General features: G+C 38.2%; 1 protein-coding gene across 1 annotated transcript in view; it reads left to right on the top strand.

Moving 5' to 3' along the window:
* PRKN (parkin RBR E3 ubiquitin protein ligase) overlaps nt 1-23,412 on the top strand; it is a 1,310,777-nt gene that overhangs the window by 427,381 nt on the left and 859,984 nt on the right. Inside the window, exon 3 of the mRNA XM_038526511.1 lies at nt 3,939-4,176. Within this exon, the coding sequence (XP_038382439.1) occupies nt 3,939-4,176 (238 nt within the window). The remainder of the gene's footprint in view (nt 1-3,938; nt 4,177-23,412) is intronic.

The following is a 23,412-nucleotide window of genomic DNA, read 5'->3' as shown; positions in this document are numbered from 1 at the left end:
ATATGATCCAAATCTCTCAGTCCCTGATGGGGCAGAGGCTCCGTCCGATTGGCAGCAAACAGCAAGCCCAGTTGGGCAAATAACTACTTGTTTTGTCCACATTGAACAACTTATATCACTTCCTTACTTGTTGAATTAATAAATTAAACCACAAATATGATGTGTTTCCTCTTTGCCAGGAAATATTCTATTTATTGAGGAAACAAAGACAGAAGGGATTGTTTTTGCTCAGAGGAAGTTTAAAACCATGCTGGAGAACTCTGCTGTCTTTTCTGAAAGACACTGAAAATCTCTATCTTCCAAAGCTAAGGAAGTTTTTCCTATACTATGAGAACTAAATATTATTTGGGGCTTTGAAATGACTAGACAACTAAACTTTATCCAATTTATCATCTCTGGAATGTGTTATTAGTAGGGCTTTGAACTCTACCAACGTGATGGTGTAGTTATACCATCTGGCAGAGGAACTGTTTCCGAGATCAACACCGCTTTCTATGAGAGGTCAAAGAATTAAGCAGCTAATGGCCTCAGAACCGTGGATGGAGACCAAGAGAAATATGTTCTGTACATATCACTGTAGCTACTGAAATCTGCTTGGGATCTTCATATCTTCCCGTTCCCCTTTCCAGCTCTAGCCTAGGCATTAAAAAAAAAAAAAATCTCGAAAGGAAAATCTCAGTTTGGGGATTTCTCCCATGGTTGTCAAATTTTAGCAGGCTCTGAGAATTTGCTGAGGTTCTTCATGTGTTTCATGGCATCTGAGCATATAGGCATTTTTTTTTAACAATGTCTAGTTCACAGGAAGCTGGAATGTTGTCAGAAGGATTGTCACATCTATAGCATCTTCTTATTCTGCCTTCTATGCCCATTTTCCAAGTAGGACTGTGTCAATGGGACAGCCTAATAAGATTCAGAGGCTTTATTGACGTACAAGATCAGAGGCCAGTCTTGTTTAGTTTTCAAAACTCCTGAATGATGATACTGATACTAACACCTATGTATTTTGAGTTATTGCTGTGGCTTGGGGTCTGCCCTCCTTCTGTTTCCTTAAATCTTCAGAATAGTCTTCAAAGTTTGTGGTATTGCCAATGAAAAATGTAGAAACCAGAGCTTAGGGAGGAAAAGTAATTTGCCAGAAATTATACAGCTAATAAATTACATCTATTTGGCTTTAAATTCCACGTTCTTTCTTCCACAGCCTCTGGTTCCCCACAGAACATTTTAGGTATAGAGCTTGTGACTTTTTATATTTGTTACATTCATTCATTTATTCATTCTTTTTTTTTTTCATTTATTCATTCTTATTTCTGCCCCCATCCTTTGACTTTTCCATCGACGGGCATATTTTCTCTATCTGGTACAAAGCACTGTGTGAGTCATTCTGATAAGTAAAATACAAGTATGACCCAGTTGCCACTCTCAAGAATTTCTAAGTTGAGTCTGAAGATCAGACAGACAGACAGACACCCCCCCCAAAAAAAACCTCTACACTCTGACCATGGCAGGAAGAGCATGACAGGCAAAGATTGCTGACACTCAGGTGCAGAAGAAAGGCATTACTTTTATCTGAAGCATGTAAGTCCTGAAGGTAGAGAGAGGAATTTTATCTGACTGAATTCTTGAGCCTCCTTGAAAGGAAAACACTATGGACAAAAACCTCAGGGGATGTTAGGAGACTCATTCTCAACTGTTTCCTCCTGTTGCAGAGCTCCTGTCCTCGCATGTCTGCTCAAGTGTACTCAGATCTTGGTGTTGCTTTATTTGAAATGACTTAGGCTCAGGGCTATGTACAATTCCTATGGTCCTGGCTGAACGCGGAGGCTGTGATAAATAGTGATAGAATGTCTATCAGATCAATGAGAATGGAAAATAGATATTGTCAGCTATTACTGCCTAATGAACAACCACAAAAATCCCAGTGCCGTACATCAAATGAGCATCTCCTTCATGTCAACTGGGGGTCCGTGGTGCCAGCCTGCCTCAAGCTGGAAGGCTTTTCTCAAGCTGTAGGTACAGCTGCCCTGGTCCTCTCTGTGGTTGAACACAGGTCTGTGTCAGATGTACACATGGGGCCCTGGCTCAGGAGGTGGAAAGCACCCAGAGGTGCTCTACTGCTGACCACAGCAGTGGTGCAGATACATTTTAAGGCCCTGGTTCAATCATATTGGCCAAAGCCAGTCACGTGACTGAGCCCAAATCAAGTCTAGAAGGAGAGATGGGAGTGAACAGCTCTGATGAAAAATCTCATCTCTCATATATACGATGAAGGAGATGGAAAGGAGATCAAATCATGAGATAGGTGATCTAAAAAAGAGAAAAGTCTAAGCACACCTGAAGATGATAGTAAGATGTCAGATTCTATACAACAGGTAATAGTGAGACATTTGAAAAGGTTATGTCGCACACTCCAGAAACTTGTACATAATAGATGATAGAGGGAGATGGGAGGTCAGGGAGCAATTGCACAGCTACTATAATGATGAAAGCTTAAAATGGGGAGGTGGCAATTGAGAAGTAAAGGAGCAGGAAGATATGAAGGCAATTTCTGAATCAGAATTAGTTGCTCTTGGCACCTTGCTGGATATAATGGTAGGGTGGAGGAGCCCACAGCGGTGATTCTACTGAAGCCATCAGAAGACACAGAAGGATCATCAGAGTTGTAGGTGATGGGGGAGGGCCTGATGCCTGTGTACCATGGAGGAGGGCAGTGCTTCGACAGAAATGGGGACATGAGGTGGGGCAGACTAAGATGGAGATTGAGGACACAGTGACCATGGCTGAGTAGGAGCCACCCTGAGATTCACAGAGCTGTGAGGACAGGTGGCAAGGAAAGCAAGCATGTCCAGGTGACAGAGGCCTGGGGCATGGGGTACAGAAGCAGAAATGGTACTGAGGACCAGAGGGCATCCCAGTGATCTTCTGAGTCCACAAGGTGAGCCTGCAGGAAATGCTGCTGCATGTTGGGCACCCCTCATAAATGTTTGCTGGTGATGGTGATGGAGCTCTGGAGGGAGGATGGGGGCCAGTTATGACTGTTACAAGCATTGCTGTGTTTGCATGGTGTTGTTTGAACATTGCTACGATGAGAGCATGATTGTGGGTAGTTTATAGATATTGAAATTCAGGGATTGATCGAAAGAACGAGGTCCTGGCTCTGCAGGAGGAGGACTGCAGACAGATGAGTGATTTTCCATCCAGTAGATATTCTGAGATGAGGCTTTGATCTCAGGTAGTCTTGTTTTAGCCCTAGCAAATTATCTGACTTCTAACTTTAATTCTAGTAAATTTTACAGTCTTCTGTTCATACACATCAATATATTGATGCAGAGCATTTTTTCACATATTCACTGATTTTAATTGTGATCTTGGATGGATTGGCCTGCGTATGCTGTTCACTTGCTTCCCCATCGCTGTGGTGATGTTTGCTGGTGACATAGGGGATGCGTGTGGAGTCTACCATAAACATGATTTTAAATTGTAGAGAGAAATGCTCTGTAACTGACAATAACCAACCCTCTGTTTATAAAATGGAGATGAATGCCAGTATTTATATCTGAGAATTGGGAGGACACATCACTTCAGAAGTAAATCAATTTTAAAAGAATTTTGCTTTTTGCTGTGCTTATGTGTGCAGTGTGGTACGTTTTTGCCCTATGAGCTCTCGTGTTGCTTTGACTGTTACCCTAGTTTTCTGTTGCTGTGTTCCATGTATCCCCACGTTTTGGTAGCAGGCATGTGTGTGAGTGCCGTGGCCCTGCTGACCCTGTGTCTGCCTCTATCAAACACACATGGCTCTCAAGTTCCATGACTGCTGCAACCTTGGGCCTAAACAGATCTTAGCCTCTTCTGTGGACTCTGGGATGGAGGACAAGTCAAACCTTACTTGGCATTTTAATGATTGCACTTTCTCAGTCTGTGTCTGCCTTGTTCCCACACAGAGCTGTGACCTGGATCAGCAGAGCATCATTCACGTTGTGCAGAGACCCTGGAGCAAAAGCCAAGAAAGGGAGGTCCCTGGAGGAGATGGCCCACGGAAGGCAGTGGAGGGCTCAGACAGAGAGCCTGAGAGCTTAACGCGTGTGGACCTCAGCAGCTCTGTCCTCCCAGCCCACTCGGTGGGTCTAGCTGTGATCCTGAGCGACGACTCTGAGAGGGTTCTGCCAGCCAGAAGACCAGGTAATTGTACAGATTATGTCTACGGCCAATAGAGCACTTTGTGTAGCCGACCTCTGCAGGGAAGGGGCTCAGTATGTACATATTTAATTCATGTAAGGTCTGGATTACTAGAAGGAGGCATCATTAGAAGGATGGCACTTGGCTATAAAATTTGAGGTGAATACATTTAATAAATACAATAGAACAGGGCTTTCAAATTAAGAATGAAGGGAAGGGCTGGAGCAGGTGTCAGGACCATGGTCATGGTATTTTATTTTAGTTATTTTTAAATTTAATTAATTAAGATGAAGCAGGATGCTGGAAATATGATGCATTGAGCTAGGGTCAAAATACATGATTAAGGTGCATCTATATCCCTCCCAGGTTTTGCCTTTCTTTTTCTATTTCTTATTTTCTTAAAATACATTTTGGTTTATTGTGTTTCTGATGATGTAGGGAAATTTCAAAAAACAGAAAGAGAACTTTAGAGGTAACTTTAATCGTGTGCCAGTGCTAAGACATTACAATGTCAATAACACCCGCAGTGTGAACGATGTTTCTGTCTTTCCGTGTTACACCCCATTTTCAAAATGCTTTTATTTAGCAAGGATGGCGATTCCTTTCTTATTTTGCCAATATTAATGTATTTCCCTTAATCTTTTATTTTTATTTTTTTTTAAGATTTTATTTATTTATTCATGAGAGACACAGAGAGAGAGAGAGAGGCAGAGACACAGGCAGGGGGAAAAGCAGGCTCCATGCAGGGATCCCGATGCGGGACTCGATCCCAGGTCTCCAGGTGAAGGTGGCGCTAAACTGCTGAGCCACCCAGGCTGCCCAGTCTTTTATTTTCCGATCTAAATAGTCAAAGGTAGGGGTGCCTGAGGGTACCTGGGTGGCTCTGCCTTGAGCTCAGGTCCTCATCTCAAGGTCTTAGGATCAGCACCCACCCCTCTTCCAACTCCCTGCTCAGTAGGGAATCTGCTTCTCCCTCTCCCTTTGCCCCTCCCCACTGCTGTGCACTCCCAGGTTCCTGCACACACACAGGCTCTCTGTCTCTCTGCCTCTCTGTCTCAAATAAATAAATAAATAAATAAATAAATAAATAAATAAATAAATAAATAAATCTTTTAAAAAAACAGTCAAAGGGGGCAGCCTGGGTGGCTCAGTGGTTTAGCGCCTGCCTTTGGCCCAGGGTGTAATCCTGGAGTCCTGGGATCAAGTCCCATGTCGGGCTCCCTGCATACAGCCTGCTTCTCCCTCTGCCTGTGTCTCTTCCTCTCTCTCCCTGTGTCTCTCATGAATAAATAAATAAAATGTTAAAAAAAAATAGTCAAAGGTATAACAGGATTCTTTTTGCCTGTGTGTGACAGAAAGCACAAAATAATAGCAATGACTTTGTAAAGTATAAGTAAATTTCTCTCCTATATACAGTAAGTGAGGATTATATGAGACATAGGAAAAAATGTAATACATGGGGAAAAATGAGATCCATCTAAAACTCTGCAGCACCCATGTGATCCAGAATGGAAAGTTAATATAAGTATTGGACTCCGATTTATGGTGCATCTGATGTTTCAAGTGGAGCATACATAAAAGCTATTCTAGAGAACATTCAGGTGGCATGGCAGGTCGCTTCCAGAGGGAATCACCCCCTCTTAAAGGGGCACACGTCATCAAACATTACAATTCAAACAAAGAGACATTCTGTCTTGAGTAGAAGTAAGTATATTCCATAAACTGGAAGATTGGTTTCCCCTGAAACTTGAGAAAATAAAGTAACAATTTGAAACAGAACACAAAACAAATACTTTTGATGTTAATTAAAGCATAAAAGAAAAAAATTGAAACCTAAAACAGAATACAACCATAATAGAAGAACAGCTATTAAATAGAACATAATTTTAGCTATTGGAATGAAAAAAAAAAAAAAAAAGTCCTCAGTGGATGGGTTAAAACAGCAAGTTTGGCAATGCCAAAGAGAGAAATTGTCAACTGGAAGATAGAAATGAAGGAGTTGTCCAAAGTGGTACAGGTTAAAATGTAAAACAATGCTTTTAGGAGACTGAAAGTTTGGAAGAGATGGCCAAACATATTTCTGATGAGTTTCATGACAGGAGAATACAGAATAGAAAAGAGACAGTTTTCTAAGAGAATACTGAAAATTTTCCAGTATGTGTAAGTCCTCTGATTCAAGAGTACATGGTCCCAAGCATAATAAAACAAAGAAACACACAATTGGTCTTAATCAAGATGAACAAAAATAAATTCACTTTATAAAGAAAGTAAAGGACCAAGGAAAAAAAGAAGATATTAAAACCAATTGAAGAAGGAGATTACTTATAATAGAACAGTAATTCGAATGGGTCCTGGCAGGAATAATAGAAGAAAACAATATTGGAATAATATCAAATGGCCAAGGGATACACTTGTTAACTTATGGCTCCAAACCCAACAGGCCTAACAAAAATATTGCTCAAGAGTGAGAGGGAAATAAAGACACTTTCAGATGAACACTGAGAGTATTTGTACTCAGTGTGAAAGAACTGTTGAAGTACTCACAACAGCGAGGAATGGGTTTGAACTCAAAGTGACAAAATGGGATATGAGAGATGATGCTCAAAAATACAAGGATAAATACAAGTTTAAATGAACATTGGTATAAAAAATAATATTGATTAATTTAATGGGTACAAAAATAGGAGAGACCAAAGTAGAGGATAAAATGACATTTAGGAGAAAACTGATCAATTCATGCGGAAATATGTTCAAGGTCTCATTAATGATCAGAGAAATTAGTATTACAACAATATTTTATCAGTGTAGCCTACCTGATGGGCCAATATTTAAAAGTCTGACGATACCAAGCATTGGTTAGTATATAGGGCAAGAAGTACTTTCATACTTGATGGTGGGAATGTCCATTGATTTACCAGAGATAGCAACTCACAGCTTCATAATAATTAATGAAATTACAGATCTCTACATATTCTGGAACTCAGAGTACATGAGGAGACATCTATATAGATGACCATAATAGGACCATTGGAATTTATGAAAAGATAGCAATAACAGTTGTCTTTAAAAGTAGAATGGATAATCAGCATTTTATTCTTATAATGGGTTGTAAATTGCAAAGGAATGTTCAGTAAGATACAGTTTATGCAAAATTTATGTAAAATTTCAAACATAAAGTTCAAAGCAATTATATCTATTGTTTATAAAACGATAACCATGTAATATATTTTGTCTAAACAGGATATGTTTGAGAGTTAAAATACATTAAATATGATTAAATTGTAATTATACACAATTATTTTTAAATATTTATGGATCAACAAGTTAGATTTGTTATTTTAATAAATGAATGAATTAGTTCTTCAATAGGATTTAATTTCTTTTCAAAAGTTAAAAAATTCATTTTCTTTAGAGCAAAATCAAGCTTTTATATTTATCATCTGAACATTAATAATACCAGCAGAATAATTATCCTTTGTACTTACACATTTTAATCAGTTTCTTAATATATCTGACTCTGCCATTTTTGTCAATGGTATCTACCTGAAGACTAAAAACAAATCTTACTGTTTATTTTATTATAAAATTGTCTTTAGTCATCTTCAGTTTTATTTTATTATGAATAATTTTGAAATTATTGTCACCTTCAGTTGATTGTCTCTCTAGACTATGATACTTTTAGTTAAGAATTTCTTTTTTGGGCAGCCTGGGTGGCTCAGCTGTTTAGCGCCTGCCTTCGGCCCAGGGCATGATCCTGGAGTCCCAGGATCGAGTCCCACGTGAGGCTCCCTGCGTGGAGCCTGCTTCTTCCTCTGCCTATGTCTCTGCCTCTCTCTGTGTGTCTATCATGAATAAATAAATAAAATCTTAAAAAAAAAGAATTTCTTTTTTCACTGTAGGATTGAGAGAGATATAAGTAGGCTCTCAGAATATTCTGCTAAATGTTTAATATTCACTTCATATTTTTTAAAGGATTTTATTTATTTATTCATGAGAGACACAGAGTGAGAAAGAGAGGCCAAGATGGAACTCTCTGAGGTCTATGCAAGTATAAACAGTCTTATCATGGAGCACAGAGTCATCTGAAGGCACTAGCCATAATGGTGTTGTCATTTACCATATTATGTACATTTATAGGAGTTTATCTAATCTCTTGGTTGGGTTGAAAGAATTACACATTTCAATTAAAAATACGAAGTGAGGGACGCCTGGGTGGCTCAGCGGTTTAGCACCTGCCTTTGGTCAAAGGGCATGATCCTGGGGTTCTGGGATCACTCTCTGATCATCCTGTTCTCATTAACCCACTGACTGTTAGCTGTATGTATTTTTGCAGGGCTGGAGACTAGTCATGGTACCACTTGCTGGGGCACCAGGTGGCTGACAGGGGTGCCATCACACACCCCCAGACCAGGAATGAGCTCTCCTGGGGCCTTGCATGTGGTGTGAGGGGGATGTGCTAATTATAGAGAATCTGGAAGGGATAGGGAAAGGAGAGATGCATTATACCAGGCCAACTTTAAGATTTAACTATGTTGGGGCACCTGGGTGGCTCAGTCAGTTAACATCTACCTTCTCGTCAGGGCACGAACCCAGGGTTCTGGGATAGAGCTCCCCCATCAGGCTCCCTGCTCAGTGGGGAGCCGGCTTCTCCCTCTTTGACTCTCCCTGCTTGTGCTTTCTCTCTCTGTGACAAGTAGATAAATAAATAAAATACTTTTAAAAAGACTTCTTAATTATGTTAAAATTGAACTACGAAGAGTCATCCCTTCATCTTCAGATCTGGGAAGAATCATCTCCTTTTCAATCATCTCCTTGTACCTTCTACCACTTTTATATATGTACTTCATTTCCTTTGCATATACTTCTTCTCATTGAGGACAGGATATCTGTCCAGTTTATTACAGTTTTTCCCCCAAGTCTCCTAGAAGAGTGACAATAAACATTTACTAAATGATTTAAAATTATAAATGTAGTTAAGATTTTCATCATAATTTCTGTATACTTAACTTTTGGAAGCAATACTTTATTTAAAATTATTTGACTTCACTTCTTAAAGCATCTTGGCAATTTCAGTGTTGGAATGAATGTAGTACCTTGATTGGGGTTATTTGGAACGATTGTAGGGGCAGTGCGCTTACATGATTATTTTTCTTTACTAAAAATGACAGGTTAGAGTTTCTGGAACAGTAATTCACTCCAGTGTGCAGAAGAGCCATCTGTGGATACTCATTCTGTGCTTATTAATTCAGTTGGCTGGGGGTAGAGGCCCAGAAATCCCAGTGCTGACTACATTCTGAGAAACTATGCCCTACAGCAGGGATTTGCCAACCTTACAACTGTGAGTCCTGCCTGGTGTCCTCAACTAGGTGGGAGGAAGAAGGCAGGTCAGGGAAAGAGAAGTGGGCAAACCAAATCAACCCTTGGTAGCCAGAGCAGTTGCATACTTAACTAGTTTTACATATTAATTAACCCTTCTATAACATGTTTCATTTTGGGAAAATAAAACCCCTGGTTACAAAATATTTTAAAAGCTGTGCCTGAAAGAAAGAATTTGAAGAGAATTAAACTCACTTTCTTCACGTTTCTAGGGTGTTCAAATTAGACAAGGAAGAATTTAGGTGCCAAACTTGGGAGATCTCTAAAGGGCAAGTAGCTAGGCTCTAGCCACATGTGTGGCAGAAACAAATCGGAACTTCTAAAACCATGCAAGGTGGGTTTTTTTATTATTATTTATAGATGGCAAAAGATAGCTTAATTTGAGAGACCCTGTTAATAACCAGTTATATGATTTTTACACTTAGAATATAGGACATGTTATATATCCTTATATATTTATAAGAGGAATTCAAATAAATCAAGTGACTCATTCAGGTAACCCTTAGAGCAGTGGTTCTCAAGCTGTAGTGCTCATCAGAATTGTGTGAGGGCTGGGTCCAGCCCAGTCAGCTTGCAGTAAAGGCTGAGAATCACCATTTCTTTGCACTCCCAGGTCATGCTAAAAGTGTCATTCCAGCAGCCATGCTTTGAGTAGCGCTACTTAAATAATACTTTTTAAATATAATTTAAATAATACTTTAAATATTTTAAAATTTAAATTTAAATTTAAAATTTAAAAATAATTTAAATAATACTTTAAATATTTAAATAATTTAAATAATACTTTTTAAAATATTGCAAATGTATAAAATACGTTATTTTATAAATATTATAAATATTCGAATGAGAACCTTCAGTAAGCTACTCCTGAACTCTAAGGAACCCATCCATGCATGAACTAAGTTATCATGTTATGTCTTCATTTCTTTAATGAGATACCATTCATTATCTCCTGGCAATCAGATTTTATGAAGTTATTGGGCCTAGGAAAAAATATTCTCTAAATTTTGTCATACAGTTAATTACATGAACAAAAAGTCAGTGAATCCCCACTCTGAGCCAGGCATAATTCTAGGTGCTAAGATGTAGCAGAAAATAAAAACAGAAAAAATGCCTACCTGAATGGATCCCATTCTACTTAGGGAATAGCTAATAAGCATAGAAACAAAGAACTAGTAAGTATATGTCCTCTGTCAAAAAATTAAGCAGAGTAAAAGGAATAGAGAGTGTTGGAAGGGGTGCTCTTTTGTATAAGGTGCTAAGAAGGCCTTTCTCATGAAGTGATATTTCAGGAGAGCATTTGTTAAGGGATTTCAGGCAGAGGGAGAGCCCAGTATGGAATCAAGGCAGGACCTGGTTGGAATGTAAGGAGGTTAGCATGGCTGGAGCAAGGGGTGTGAAGCAATAGGAGGAAGGGAAGTTATAAGGGAGTCAAAATGGGAGTAAGTTGCATAGGGTATTGTAGAGCTTGTTTTACCTTGGTGAGAAGGTTAGCCACTGGAAGAAGTTTGGGCAATGCTGTAGAGTAATCTGACTTAGGGAATTGGCTAAGTCAGCTGCTTTTGAAGTGGCTGCCTGTGAATCATAGAATACTCTAATGCTTATGACATCAGGAACTAGTGGTAATAATGATGGTCAACATCTATGAGTGTTTGCTGTGAACCTGGCATTGTACTAAGCACTGCTTCCATGACTGTCTTATTTGGTTCTTTAGAAGCCTCAACAGGCAGACAATATTATTGTCCTCATTATAGATAGGAAGTAGCATCAGACTTTTTGAGGAACTCATCCAGACAAGACAAGATTTTACCGAGGATTGTCTTACTCCAAAGCTTGTGTTTGAAGTATCCAGTAGCCTATACTCTTCAAAATATAGATATCAGAAGTAAAGAATGAGCTTCTACATTTCCTCTAAGTATTTTGGTTATAAACAATAGACATAGTCTGACAATAGGTAGTTTTGAAGAATTGTGTTGTTAATTTTAGTCAAGTAGTCAAATTTTAAAACTCAATTTTATATCACGTGATGTATTATTATTTTCTTTTTAAAAATAAAACTCTTGTTAATTTTATACAGTTCTTGGGCAACCCGGGTGGCTCAGCGGTTTAGCGCCTGCCTTCGGCCCAGGGCCTGATCCTGGAGTCCCACCTTGGGCTCCCTGCCTGGAGCCTGCTTCTCCCTCTGCCTGTGTCTCTGCCTCTCTCTCTCACTCTATGTCTCTCATGAATCAATGAATCAATCAATCTTTAAAAAAATGCCACCTAATGTTATGACATACTGTAAAGCTACAATCATCAATACAGTATAGTGTGGGTGGGAGAATAGACAAATAGATCAATGGAAGAGAATAGAGATCCTAGACATGGACCCACATAAATATGGTCAGCAGATCTTTGAAAAATGAGAAGAGGCAATGTGGTAGAAAATAGATAACCTTTTAAACAAATATGGTGCTGGAATAACTGAATATCCATGTAAAAAAATCCAGGCACAGATCTTATAATTTTCACAAAAATTAACTCAAAATGGATCACAGACCTAAGTATAAAACACAAAACTATAAAACTTCTAGAGTGTACCATGGGAGAAAACCTAGATGACCTTGAGTATAGTGATGAGTCTTTAGATACAGCACCAAAGGCATGATCTTTGAAATAAATAAATGATAAGCTGAACTTCATTAAAATGAACAATTTCTCCTCTGTGAAAGACAATGTCAAGAGAATAAGAAGGCAAGCCAGAGACTGGGAGAAAATATTTGCAAAAGCCACATTTGATAAAGGACTATTCTCCAAAATATACAAAGAATCCTTAAAACCCAACAATGAAATGAACAAATGGATTAAAAATTAGGCAAAAGACATGAACAGATACCTCACCAAAGAATTTACACAGATGGCAAATAAGCATATGAAAAGATGTTCAATATTATGTGCCATTAGGAAATTACAAATTGAAACAATGCGATACTATTACACACTTAATTAGAATAGCCCTAATCCAACACTCTGACAACACCAAATTTCGACATGATGTGGAGCCACACCAACTGTCATTCTTTGCTGGTGGAAATGAAATGGTATAGCCATTTTTTTTTAATTTTTTAATTTTTTATTTTTTTAAATATTTTATTTATTTGAGAGAGCAGAGTGAAGAGAGAGAGCACATGAGCACAGCGGAGAGAGGGCAGAAGGAGAAGGAGAAGCAGGCCTCTCACCAAGCAGGGAGCCCAATTCAGAGCCTGATCCCAGGACCCAAGGAGCCCTTCAGGCACACCTGTATAGCCACTTTTGAACTCAATTTCTTACAAAATTAAACATACTCTTACCATATGACACAGGAAGTACTCTCCTTCCTGTTTACTCAACTGAGTCAAAAATGCATATCTACACAATGAGCTGCACACAGATGTGTATAGCAGCTTTATTTATAATTACTAAACCTTGGAAGCAACTGTGATCCTTCCATAGCTGGATAGATAAATTGTGGTCCATCCATGCTAAAAAGAAATGAGCTATCAAGCCATGAAAACACGTGGGGGAAATTTAAGTGCATAATACTAAGTAAAGGAAGCCAATCTTGGAAGCCTATATACTATATGATTCTAACTATATGACATTCTGGAAAAAAGGAAACTATCAGTGCAGTGAAAAATCAGTGGTTGCATGAGATTGGGGAGAAGGAAGGACAGATAGTCAGAAAACAGGATTTTTTTTAGGATAGAAAAACTATTCTGTTAATACTGTCATGGTAGATGTATGTCCTTATACATTTACCAAAACCCATAGAATATATAACCCCAAGAGTGAACCCCAATTTGAACTATGGACTTTGAGTGATAATGGTGTGTCGATGTAGGGTCACTGTTACAACAAATGCATGACTCTGGTGTGGAGTGTTGGTAGTGGAGCAAGTTCTGTGTGTGTTGGGGAAGGGGATCTATGGGAACTCTACTTTTTACTCAGTTTTGCTGTAAACCTAAAAATGCTCTAAGAAATAAAGACTACTGGGGATCCTTAGGTGGCTCAATGGTTTCGCGCCTACCTTTGGCCCAGGGCGCGATCCTGGAGTCCTGGAATTGAGTCCCGCGTCGGGCTCCCGGCATGGAGCCTGCTTCTCCCTCTGCCTATGTCTCTGCCTCTCTCTCTCTCTCTCTCTCTCTGTTCATAAATAAATAAATAAATCTTCAAATTAAAAAAAGAAATAAAGACTACTAAAAAAATGAAATGAGATTGTTTTTAAGGTATGAGCCCTGGATATGCCCTGTAGACATATCATGATTATTAGAGACTATGTTCTTATCAGCACTTTTTTTTTTTTTTTTTTTTTTTTTTTTTTTTGCCAGTGGTTCAATGTAGTACAAGATGAAAATTATGTACGGGATTATAAATTAGTTAACACCTGCCAAATACAAATCAGTCATGGAGGCCTACTAATGAAATAAAGTGATAAACTTCAGAATTAATTCTCATTTTATCCAAAATCAAATCTCAATGCTTGAAAATGTGTATTAGACATGCAAATGACTTTGAGCCAGAGAGTGTGAATTTCTTGGTGTATTGGACAGCTTTAGGAGTGCCCCTTGTGTAAACCTTCCCTGAAACAGAATTTTGGCAGTCATGCTAGAGCAACTTAAAGTTGCTATCACATGAAATTATTAAAAATACATTGATTTTGCCAAGAACTTATATTTTTCTCTAGCATAGATATTTTTGCTATAATATACTCTTTCAGTATTATAAGGGAAAACATAGAAAATGATATTGCATGGTAGTGGGAATTTTGCCAGCGTGACATATTTTTGGGTGGGTTTTTGAGGTGAGGAGGAATAGTCATATTCCTTTCCAAGAAGTCTGAACACTATTTTAAAAGCAGGATGAGTTGCTTCTTCCTGTTGATCATGTTCTCCATAATACTACAGTGTGATTACTTGTCCTGTTTTTGCTTCATTTTCACTTTGAAAGTATGTTCATCAAATGCAAGCAAGTCTCATATACTTTGTAATTCCATTGCCTGGAGAATGGGTGGTGATGGCTATATTGTCATATAGCCAGTAAGTTTCTCAGCATATAAAATACAGCCCTTACAACTTTTTGACTCATTTGTCACACATAGTGGGTAAAATGGTTAATATTTGCATGTAGAAAGCAGGGCACATTATGCCATGGGTGTGCAGAGTCCAAGCCACAGTTCTAACCCTGAGGAAGCCACAACTTGGTAGAGTGGTGGTTAGAGATAACTAAGCACTCCACACAGAGCAGTGTAAGCTATCAAATAATTAGTGCCTGCACTTCTTACCAGCCGACCTTCTGCGTATTATCATTGTGGTAAAAAAAAAAAAACTCATGACAGTAACCATCTTAATCATTTCTAAGTGTACAGTTCAGTAGAGTTAAGGATATTCACCTTGTTGTGCAACCAATCTCCAGAACTTTTCCATATTGTAAAACCAAAACTCTACATACCCTTGAAACAACTCCTCATTCCCTCCTCCCCCCAGGCTCTGGCAATGAGCATTCCACTTTCTATTTCTTATGAATTTGACGACTCTAGATACCTCATCTGAGTGAAGCCGAACTGCGGTTGTCTTTTTGTGACTGGCTTATTTCACTTAGCTTGATGTCTTCAGAGCCCGTCCATGTTGTAGCATGTGTCAGAACTTCAGAGAACTTCTTATGTATGATAAACTGGCAAAAGGAAATACAAGGGTTAATAAGAAGACCCAGACCCTCAAGAAGCTAACAGTTTGAAAGATCTACCTATACAATTAAGATGGACTGAGTTGTGAAAAAATGGCAAATCAAAGCAGTATAGGGCTTTGGAGGATGGAGATGCTAAGATAAGCATCCTGTACACGAAGTACTTTTCTGTGTTTGGCGAGGCATGGAGGTTTGAAGGAAGTGTTAAGGAGTTGGTCACACTCAGAGGTGTGTGAACTTGTATCGTTTCCAGACAATGATGACCATGGCTGGATTCTACGACAGATTCAAAGTATTGATGACATCAGAAACATGATTGAGAGTGGGGGTGTCCTGTGGTGGAGAGGTCTGGAAGTCAAAACTTTCAGTGACCAAAATGGCCATAATAACTCTTTGTCACATCTCTCCTGTCTTCTGGTGGTTAAGTGTTCCCACATCTTGCATTTTCTTCCTTAAATACTTAGAAAAGGAGAAGAGTTATGTAGTCAAGTAAAGCTGGAAGGAGGGCCAGTGTGTCCTTCTCTGTGACAGAGAATACAGGGAGGAAAGCCCAGAAGCCACGTGAGTGAGCACGTGACTTCATCTATGACTTGCCGGCTTAGTGGAGAGCAGGCTTCCTGTTGGAAAGGAAGACAAACCAAGGCTACCCTTCCTACCCCGTGCTTTTGGTCCAGCCTCTTCTGGCACACATGATTCTGTTAGAAGTGTTTTGTGGTTTGTGACTGTTTGCTGTAAAACATAAGCAGTTAAAAATGAGCTATAGCGGGTAGTGGTGGGAAATCACAGTGGTACTTGCCAGGGGCCTCAGATGTTTTGATTTTTCTGAAGTCACCTCTGCAGAGTAATATTTTGATTACAAGGGGAAGGGAGAAGTAGCACTCTGGACCACATGAGGCTCCCGTGACTGCATGCTCTACACGCCCTACCATGGGTAGCACATAGGCATCCATCTCCTGGGGGCCTACTGCCCACAAAATAAACCATTTGCATTTTTTTAATCTTTGAGCTCTGAGGTCTTTCAGAGGACACTGGACATGTGCCAAGATGGGAAGATTTGCACTTGACGGGAGAGTGGGAGCCAAGGCAGGATATTTATAGCTGGTGAGGTCCGTCTTGGGAATCGCTGGAGCGTTCTAATTAATGCAGACTGTGCCAAAAATGTTGGCAAGCTGCTGGATTCCATTTTCTTGATTTGTTAGAAGGAAGATAAAGAGAAAAATTACAAATTAAGTGGTAGAAATTGGCTGCCTATAATAAACTCTTTTAAAACTTTCTAAGTTTGTTCTGAATAAATAAAGATTAATGGAAATTTTGTGACTGTTTTATTGGAAGTGTTATTTTGTGTGAACTGTAGCTTCTAAGAAATTTACACATAATTCAAGAATCTTTGTTCCACCTATGTAATTAAAATAGAAATTAGCAAAATGTCCATTTTATAAAACAGATTGAAACCCTCATGATAAGAAAAACAAAAACAAAAAACAACTATCAGGACTCTGTTTTTTGAATTATTTTTCTAGGTAATTCCATAGAATCAGACCCAAACTCCTGTGTCTTCTAAATCTCTTGAGCTATAATTAATTATCCAAATGATGCCCCTAACGTTCTGTAATATCTAAAAAAATATTTTCCTCAATCCCTAAAGAGAGAATTATATTGATTACCCATGGTGTTAGCAGTATGTTATGGTACTCTGATTCTTTGAAAGTTAATGCTCTATCTTCTCTGTGTATGATAATTAAACTATCTGTAATGTTCAGTCAATGGAATTGTGATTAGAAGGAATCAAATGTCCAATTGTTTGTCTAGTGGATTAAATAAAAATCTGTTGAGGCAGGGAATATGTTTTTTTTAATACTTCAAGTGTTTACCACAGTGCCTATTATATGGAAGGCACTTAATAAACGTTTGCAAATGTTTTCTGGAGAGTGCCATAGAAAAAGGTGATAGGCATTTGTTTAACCTTGGGCCACAGTACCCTAGTGTGTAATGTATCTGTGACACAGATGCTAAGTTTGTGGTGATGAGTGTGGGCTCTAGAGCCAGGCTGACTGAGCCACATCCCAGCTCTGCTTCTTACTGCTTCTGTGACCTTTGCCAGTTCACTTTCTGCTGCTCTAACTGGAGGTATGTAGAGCAGCAATATCATTATCACTCAGGGCTTTGTCAAAGATGCAGAGTCTTTGGCTCCATCCCAGACCTACTGAATCAGAAACTGTGTGTCTAAAAAGGTCCTCTGGCAAACAGTGCAGAGTCCAGTTTGAGAAGGAGAGATTTCTTCAGGGTGCTATGCCTCAGTTTCCTTATTTACAATGCACAAATAATGAAATAAACTATCTCATAGCTTCATTCCAGCTCACTCGTGACCAACACTTAAGAACAGGGGTTGACACATACTACATGTTACACATTAATAACCGTTGGCTGTTTGTGTTATCCTGTCTCTTTGCAGCTCATATGAGCAAAAGCTGTGATGTTGAGCCTGGACTCTAACATCAGTCCAAGTTTATAGATTCAGAGTTACTTGACTTAAATCAGAAAAAAAAAAAAAAAAAAAAGAAACTCAAAAACAGGAGCTTTATCTTCATGCCATACTTCAGAGACTTTGGCTCCCAAGACTGCCTTCTTTCTTCTTACTGTGGTTTTGGAGTTGGGGTTTTATTTCACTTTAACTAATTAATATATAATTTTAAATGTTGGTCACTTCCACCATATATTTAGGACCAAGTTGGCATAGTGGGTGTGCCAGGGTAGTGAAGAATGACATTGCAACAAATCTCTTAGGGCTATTTTCCTAAAATTCTACATTGTTATCACTTTCTAGCTGTGAGTTATGTCTGATTTGTTTTTCTCATACTCTGTTAGGTAATGTTACTACTTCTAGAGTATTTCATCAAAAAATAGGACTAATCTTTTAGTTTTCATGATCTGTTTTTAGTCATTGGGAACCACTTGGACAGAAAGGAAGTTTTGATAAGGCAAAAAAAGAGATGAAGTTGTTTCAATATTTTATTTTTTTTTTCATTTGGACCCTGCTTGGAGAACCATTTAGCTCCATACAGTATTTTGAAGGAGGAGACTAGCTGGGGACTGATCACACAAGTGACAGAGCTTATATTTCAGTGAACAAGAGGATAGCACACATAGATTTAGATTCTATCACCTGAGTACATGTTTTCAGACCAGAGTCATTATACAGAACAACGTGCTGGAAATGAGTGCTTCTAAGGTTTATATGAATCTAAGGATGGGTCTTTATATGGGTCTAAACATATACCCACCCTTACATAACTTCAAGTAAAAGATGTGTGCACATCTTCATGACGTCCTACCTTCAAAGAGAAGGCACTTTGCTAACGCGCTGACAAACAAAGGCAAACATTTAAATCTAGAGTGATGGCATAGGCAAGTACAATTTGCCAACCTTCCCAGATTGCTGGTGTTTGCCTTGCAATCTTCATATTGTCACAAAGAATGTAAAGACACAGCGTTAGTGACTGATACTTCTGCCTGAGTAATTATTTATAAAAGCTGCATGCTGTATGGGTTTCTGATGCTTGTATGATCATTTTGATGATAAAGACCCAGTCAAAAACTCTTTGATTTCTAGCCGATGGCTATGAAGTCATCACTCTTCAAAAAATTGTTGAATCATTTGATAATATTTTACTACGTTTACTCTTTCATGGTGACATCACTGAAATTTTCATGGTGTTTCAAGTATTTGAAAAATAAATACAATCTTGGGGAAAGATAGAGCGAGAGGAGTAGGAACTAGAATTTTTCCACAGGTGGTGAGACAACTTACTTCAAATTGACCATTGAGGATTTTCTTTCCTGAAAATGAGAAAGATTATGTCAATTACTAAGGATTTTATATGTTAATTAATACTGCTAGCATAGCTGCCATATTTCACACGTGTCAACTTACTCTGGTAAAATAGAACCACGGCTTTAAATCCTTTGCTTAATCCATTTTCTTTATGTCAGTAAGAAATGCTATAGCTCAATAAAATACAGCACATCTTCAGTGATAGGACATACCGATAATCTAGGGCCGCTGTGTGATTATACATTTGTATCACTTGCTGCTTATTACAGAGAAACATATTAGAGCCTCAAATTATCTTTCATTAGTGAACAATCCAGAATCTTTCAGACTTGTTATCTTTTCCAACATTTCTTTAAATTATTGTTTCCACAGGTATCTTTTTGATTTGGTCTTCATGGCAAATAATTTTTCTTGGTTATGTGAAGAAAAACAAGTTTTCTCTTTTAACATAGTTAATTTGAGAGGCCAACTAACTGTACAGTAGGACTTTGAGCACCCGGGTTGCTCACACAAGTTGTATAAGGTCCACTGGGGAGTGGATTTCATGAGACTGGATTTCATCCTGTCTGCATTATCTCACACAGTGGTTGGAGCATAGGAGATACTTAATAAATATGTATTAAAATAATAAAAACATCATTCATTCCTTAATCTTGTGATGGCCTTTTTTTTTAAGATTTATTTATTTATTCATTCATGATAGACATAGAGAGAGAGAGACAGAGACAGAGACACAAGCAGAGGGAGAAGCAGGCTCCATGCCAGGAGCCCGATGTGGGACTCAATCCCAGGACTCCAGAATCGCGCCCTGGGCCAAAGGCAGGTGCTAAACCACTGAGCCACCCAGGGATCCCCTTGTTATGGCCTTTTGAGACTATGAGATGTAATTCATTCACAGCTATGATTCTAAGTTGTGGGAGAAGTTTAGATTCCTGAAGCAGTGTCCAGGTGTTTCTGTCAGAGAAAGATATCTTAACCATTGAGATCAACATTACAAGATACTCCAGCTTCCAAATTCTATATAAACAAATATTTAAATCTTTTTCCCAAATCCTCTACTTCACAAACATGCAGTCAAGGTCTATGTTGTATTTTCCCCAGCACAAGGTTGCCATGACATCATTTAGTGCCGCCATCTTTCAATCACAATATCCTGCACATTTCTTAGTTTTTCCATATATTAGCATTCAACGTATGACAGTCCTTTAAAAATGAGATAACAAGTTTCCTTCTCTCTTCAATACCCTTGCTTCTTTAATTATAGTCCTTTATGGGTGTCACAGAATATTCTGTTACCTCAAATTGTTAGGGGATTATTTTAAAACTTTGCAGTTCTACAAGAGGAAATGCTACTTCTACCTCTTGGCTTAGTAATTCTACTTTTTAGAGTTTATCATAAAATCATATTAAGGATGTGTACAAGGAATTATCTATTAGGTGTTCAAAAGTAGCATTATTTATATTGGGAAAAATTAAAACAATCAGGGGGTGCAACATTAGGGACTGAATAAATAAATAAATAAATGTGTGACAACCTGATAAAATGGCACACTGTACAAACATTGAAGATGATGTTGGAGAATAATATTTAAGGTCACAGAAAAATGCTTTATGAAAAAAGTAGATTCTGGAATACTGAATAGTGTATGATCCTGTCTAAAAAAATAGGCAACTAAATATAAGCCCATGTGTGCCTATGAAATACAAAAAAAAACAAACCAAACCAAACCAAACCAAAACAAAACAGATACAAGAGTTGATAGTGGTTTTTCTCCTTGAAATAGGATTATTTATTTTTATTTTTTATTTTGAAACTTGTTTTATTATAACTCTATAAAAATGAGTATATATTACTCTTTAAGATAAGAAAAAATAGTAGTAAAAGATACAAATGATTCAACTCCTAAAGGTCTTCAAAATACTCTATCTTAAGGTCCTGGAAATGTAGGTACTTGGAGACTATAACTTAGCATTCCTGTCCAGTGGCCCCTGAAATGATTACATTTCCTGAGGGTGTTTTAAATAACTTTGGGGGGATCCCTGGGTGGCTCAGTGGTTTGGCGCCAGCCTTTGGCCCAGGGCGTGATCCTGGAGTCCCGGGATCGAGTTCCGCGTCGGGCTCCCGGCATGGAGCCTGATTCTCCCTCTGCCTGTGTCTCTGCCTCTCTCTCTCTCTCTCTCTCTCTATCTATTATAAAAGAATGAATAAAAAATCTTAAAGAAAAAATAAATAAATAAATAACTTTGGACTCACCTTTGAACATTGGATTCAACATGTCTTGGTTGGGCCTGGGATTCTATATTTCGATGACTTCACAGGTGATTTTGATAAACAGCCAGTGTTGAGACCACCTGTGGTTTGATGTATCCTATCACAGCCTATCACCCTGCCTACCCTCCCCTCCTTACCAAACTAATTTTCAGGTAGAGCATCTAGATCATTCTTCCAAGCCTATAAATTAATAGTAAATTTATGGACACTCAAATTTTGGTCTCTTGACACTATGTCCCACAAAAAGGAGCCAGGAATCCTTGGCGAATGGTATATTTAGGCCTAGGATAGAAAAGATACAAGATTAATCCTGGACACCTTATGGAACTATCTTGTTTGATAGCTTGTGTAAGTCATCAAAGATGAATGGATAGCATGAAAGACACTTGGAGTAACAAAGATGTATTATCCAAAGATGGAATAACCCAAGATAAAAAAGAGTATTGAGTACAATTTATTAAAATTATTTTACCAAAAAATTAAAGGTATTGGAAAGCATTGGAAATAACTCGAACACTATGGCTCAGAAAATTGGTAATTGAAAGAAAAAACAGTAAGGATTTATTGTACTTGTCCTGTAAGAATTCTATTTTAAGATAACCAAGTAGCCCTAGTGGTTGGGGAAAGTTTTTCTGTATAGAATTATTCCAGACAATAATTGAAGATAGTATCAAAGTCAGAATATTCACCATATGCAAGTCCTAATTCATCTGGCAAGTTATGAAGTGGGTGAGTAGATATACCATGAAGGAATCAGGCTGATGCCTGTGATCAGTCTTAGAGTCACTAAAGGGGACAAATCATCAGCTTCTGTTTTAATCAACTTTGTCTGATTATGGTTCTATTGTACTATTTTCTGTACTTTTGTGTAGAAATTTCAAAGTACAAATTAAAGATCGTCTTCCAACATTGGAGTGTGTGTGTGTGTGTGTGTGTGTGTGTATGTGTGTAATGAAGAAATGTTAGAGTAAGACGGCTCGATATGATACAGCACTGGTTATTGTCTTCTAGAACAATAAGCCATAATCTAGTGATTATTTGTCACATCAAATAGGGATTATGACCTGTGAATGGGACTGCATTGGCCTACTACCAAACCTGTTTTTTGGCCTAGGCTTTGTAGGCATTGGCTACACAAGTAAAATTGGTTATCATTTCTTAAAAATGTGAGAAGTATTCTCAGACATGACTCTGTGGGCATCCTTTGTTGGGCTATTTATTCATTTATGTCATGGTAAAATGAGAAGAAGTTCTTATTGAATCTGTACAAACCACTGTGTTGCCATGAAAAGTAAGGCAGCTCCATAAAAGTATTTGTTTCTGAATTCTCAGGGCCAGTGAAAATCAGATGCTATTGACAAATGTTTAATTCAGTAAACAAAAGTATGGTCCACTAAATTGAAGGCGAGATAAATGAAGAAGAAAAAGATCTCCATATGTTTATAAAAATAAAACAGTGAAAGCAATACGAATAATATTCAAAAGTATAGCCATAAATTTCTCTCGTTGGTTTAATTGTTCTCATCTAATTAATTCTTCTTCTGTTGGATCTTGGGTTAGTGTATTGCTTTCATGAAGGACATCTATTTCCAGGCTGATTGATCCTGGAAATCCTAATTCATTCCACTGGTACAGCCTCGAAGTTTTCAAGCTAATGTCGGCTCTGGGAGTCTGTTCTTTGAAGTATCAGCAGTTCAAAGCACCTGACACAGTCCTTTCCCTGAGGCCTGAGACCATTCTTCTGTGATGAAGACATAAGCCTAGTTCTGTGTTTTATAGAGAGCTTTCAGCAAGCCTCAAATAGAAGCACAGACCGGTTTCATAATAAAAAAAGGCTGATTGGATTTTTATAGTGACCAATAATATCAGAATGGGGAGAGTAACTTACCCCTTGGTGATACAGTATATAGCTATTTCATAAGTGTTTGATCAGTGTTTCCCCATAGGGTAAGATCATATAATAGGCAACAAGGACTTTGACTAATCTTTATGCCTCTTTCCCCTGTTTCGATTTATGGAAGATTTGGATAAATAATATAATAATATCTTATCCATAAAA

Source organism: Canis lupus, chromosome 1, assembly GCF_011100685.1.
Source record: "Canis lupus familiaris isolate Mischka breed German Shepherd chromosome 1, alternate assembly UU_Cfam_GSD_1.0, whole genome shotgun sequence".
Taxonomy (NCBI): domain Eukaryota; kingdom Metazoa; phylum Chordata; class Mammalia; order Carnivora; family Canidae; genus Canis; species Canis lupus.
The sequence above is the reverse complement of the archived record's forward strand: the minus strand, read 5'-3'. Positions and strand labels throughout refer to the sequence as shown.